General features: G+C 36.6%; 1 protein-coding gene across 1 annotated transcript; it reads left to right on the forward strand.

The window, feature by feature from the left end:
* Nucleotides 1-1350: 1350 nt before the first annotated feature.
* On the forward strand, nt 1351-2166 carry LOC122650507. Its single transcript, XM_043843916.1, has one exon. It carries the CDS (start codon nt 1351-1353, stop codon nt 2164-2166), a length of 816 nt encoding a protein of 271 aa, XP_043699851.1.
* The last annotated feature ends 1792 nt before the right edge of the window (nt 2167-3958 follow it).

Consider the following 3958-nt stretch of genomic DNA (forward strand, 5'->3'; position numbering starts at 1 on the left):
TTAAGGTTATTAAATTGAGTATAAGACTTTAGAATATGATTGACTAATCAATACTTTGTTTACCGATATACGAATTAACCAATTAAGTAGAGGTTATACAACACTAATTAGAGGTTGAATGTCGATTACATATCTCTAAATAGTTATGTGCTTTTGATGTTATAATTGAAAATAAATGTAAGGAGAGATACTGTATTTCTCTGATATCGTGTTAAGGTAAAGTTACTTTTCCCATAATAGTAACTTTGGATAACATAGGGTTGAGATTTTGAAATGTCCCCTCAGTAGTTAATATTCCTTGAGCTTTTATAAGTTCATCACCCAACGATAACTAAACAAGATTGGTGTGGGATTTTAAAATGCCACATCAGCATTTTTCACCCCAAATTATTCCACCCAACCTAAATCCCCTTTAAACAAATGGGCCTAAAGGATTTGAGAGGAAGAAAGAAGTAAAGATGCACTTAACTGTCGGATACCCCTCCTGTCTCCCCCAAAAAAAAAAAAAAAAATAAATAAGAGACACTTAATTGAATACGCAAGGTGCAGGGGATGGGTTGCTTCTCCTCATATTAATCTCACTAATGATATTTATCTTTTAAAAGACAAGTTTCTTTTATCAATCAACACATGGGATAATTTTTTCACTATAAAATCGTCATATCATAGAGTTAACTTTTGATACCTGGCCTATCCTAGATTAGTAGGTATTGGTATCAGATCAAGGGTAAAAATAATGAAAAATAGTGGTAAAATTGACCGATCTGAATCGATCTCGCAATAGAGACCAATAACAATACCTTAATATTTTGTGAGAATGAGCGACTATAACCCTATTCTCTAGTGATAATAAAGCAGATCTCATCTCATTGTGCATGTAGGCAACTTTATCAAACCACGTAAATCTCTATATGTAATTGTGTGATTATTATTTGTAATTTTCATTTGTTTTTGTGAATCGTTTTATATTTTTGTTTTTTTAGAATAAGCTAACAACCTAACAGCAAATGAGTCCAGCAAACCCCTTCCCTAAAGTCTGGATCCTTCTTGGTGGTGCACTCAGCCTGGGAAGGGTTGAGGCAAAGAGCAGCAAATCCGGAGTGGACTTGGGCAGTTTGGCTTCAACATCTCCACCCCCGCAGTTCCATGTTTGGCTGGAGACTAGTTCACAAATCACTCCCTACTGATGAGAATGTCCGTCGTAGAGCAGTTCCACTGGTGTCCAGATGTGAGCTTTGTTGGGCTGAAGAGGATTCAAGGAATCACATCTTCCTCAATTGCATTTTCTCGAACCAGATTTGGGTCGAGGTTTTAGGTCTTTTCAATGAGCATTAGAACGGTTTCCCCTCCATGGAGCTCCTTTTCTCATGGTGGCGGAGAAAAGCAAAGATAGTTTTGGTGGCTGATATCTGGAAGGCACTCCTTATAATTGTATGCCAACAAATTTGGGTGGAAAGAAATAGACGAAGGTATGACAACCAGCGCAACACTCCAATGCAAGTCATGCAACGTTGTATCGCTGAGATTGCAGATTGCTCTATAGCCAAAGGAATCCAAATTAAATCAGTAAATGATCTAATGCTAGCAAAATTCTTCAAGGTAGACACTGCAACGCCCAAATTGAAGCAAAATCTTGAAATTCGATGGAAGGCGCCCCCTGTGGGGTGGTGGAAACTGAACATTGACGGCTCTTCCATTGGCAATCCCGGCTATTCAGGTGCAGGGGGGATTTTCAGGAATCACCTTGGTGTAACAAGAAGATGCTTCTCTATTTTCCAAGGAATCGGAACGAACTTCCAAGCTAAGATGGCAGCCTTTTCTATTGGCATAAATGAGGTGAAAGATCTAGAGGTCGAGCGCCTCTGGGTGGAGTGTGATTCAGCCACGGTGGTTACTGGCATTCTTTCCTCTAAGATCCCATGGGACTTCCTTCAACGCTGGTGGACTGCTGAAAATTACCTAAAATCAATACAGTGGCGAATCACCCATTGTTATAGAGAGGGTAATGCCACAGTCGATGCCCTTGCCAATCGTGTAGCAAATTCCAAAACTTCTGAGAACTGGAACGGATCCCCTAACTTCATTGCTCATACTACTACGTGGGAAGCTTTGGGCAGACCGTACTACCGCCTCTCCAAACCTGTAGTGAGGCTGCTACGATCTTGATTGTACTTGTAATTGGCTGTTTGTGCTCTCAAGCCACATCAGCTGTTCAGTTCTTTTATTTTTGTAATTTTCATCTTACTTTCAATATATACTTGCTGACCTTTAGCAAAAAAAAATATCCACCACCACAGGAATCCCGAGAAGGCATTATTGTGCTTCCCAATTGGTTTATCATATAATAGGAATAAGGATCCACCTCCAACGTACACTGGTTGTGGAATGGGTTTAGCATCTGTCTTGCTTTTGTCATTGGCTTTCAAATCAGTTGGACATCCCTATCATTTAACTGTGGCTGATATATATTGAGTCAAATCCCACTTTGTCATTTGTTGGAATTTGGAACAAGACTTTAAAATTTCATGTAAAAATTAATTTTATTTAAAGAATATGAATTCTTGAAAAGGGGATAAAAACCCATATTAATACATGATGTGAACATGGTTGAGCTACCCACCAATTTGACCTGTGGGATGTTAGGTAACTCCCCTCCTATTCCAAGAAGAAAATGAAGTTGTGGATGGAAAAAAAGAGGAAAAGTGGACATGACAAAGGAAGGAGAGAGAGAGAGAGAGAGAGAGAGAGAGGATTGAATGCTTGAGATGTTTTCCTTTCCATTTTTTGGAAGTACTTGTAAATTTTGTTTTCTTCTCCTGTCTGTGTCAATGGGTTAATAAGTATAATCTTCGGATTTCTTTGTGTAATAACATTTATAGTAGTGCAATTTATGTGATTATAGAGTTATTTTATCTTGAAGATATACATAAACGCATGGTCAACCTGGATTGCACTAGTTAGGGCGTTTAACAACCTTAAAGAGAGTATCTTTTGATACGATTCAACTCTACTGCCTTCTATTCTGGTGACACAAGAGGACGTATATTGATTCTGTTAATTTCTATTTCAACTTCTACAAGGATATTTCAGTGACGTACAAACTGCTATACAAAACAGATAAGTCTTATATTAATGCCCATCTTATTATAGTTGTAATAATCTTAAGGTTATTAAATTGAGTATAAGACTTTAGAATATGATTGACTAATCAATACTTTGTTTTCCGATATGACTAATTAACCAATTAAGTAGAGGTTATACAACACTAATTAGAGATTGAATGTCGATTACATATCTCTAATAGTTATGTGCTTTTGATGTTATAATTGAAATCAAGTGTAAGGAGAGATATTTTATTTCTCTAATATCATGTTAAGGTAAAGTCACTTTTCCCATAATAGTAACTTTGGATAGGATAGGGTTGAGATTTTGAAATGCCCCATCAACAGACAAAGCATTTAATAATATTTCCTGAAGCTTTTATAAGTTCATCATCCAACGATAACTAAACAAGATTGATGTGGAATTTTAAAGTGCCACATCAGCATTTTTCACCCCAAATTATTCCACCCAACTTAAATCCCCTCTAAACAAACGGGCCTATAGGATTTGAGAGGAAGAAAGAAATAAAGAGGCACTTGAATACGTAAGGTGCAGGGGGATGGGTTGTTTCTCTTCATATTAATCTCTCTAATGATATTTATCTTTCAAAAGACAAGTAAGTCTCTTTTATCAATCAACACATGGGACAATTCTTTCACTATAAAACCGTCATATCATAGGGTTAACTTTTAATTCTTACCCAAAAAAAAAAGAAAGAGTTACTTTTGCTAGTGTTTGAAAATAAAATGATTGTTTTTCTTAATAAATTATTTGTGATTGTTTATCATGGGAAGACGATCAATATCGTTTTTGTGGTTGTGTGAAAGGTTTGTACTTAGGCTTGTCAATCGGTACA

This window comes from Telopea speciosissima, chromosome 2 (genome assembly GCF_018873765.1).
Source record: "Telopea speciosissima isolate NSW1024214 ecotype Mountain lineage chromosome 2, Tspe_v1, whole genome shotgun sequence".
NCBI lineage: Eukaryota > Viridiplantae > Streptophyta > Magnoliopsida > Proteales > Proteaceae > Telopea > Telopea speciosissima.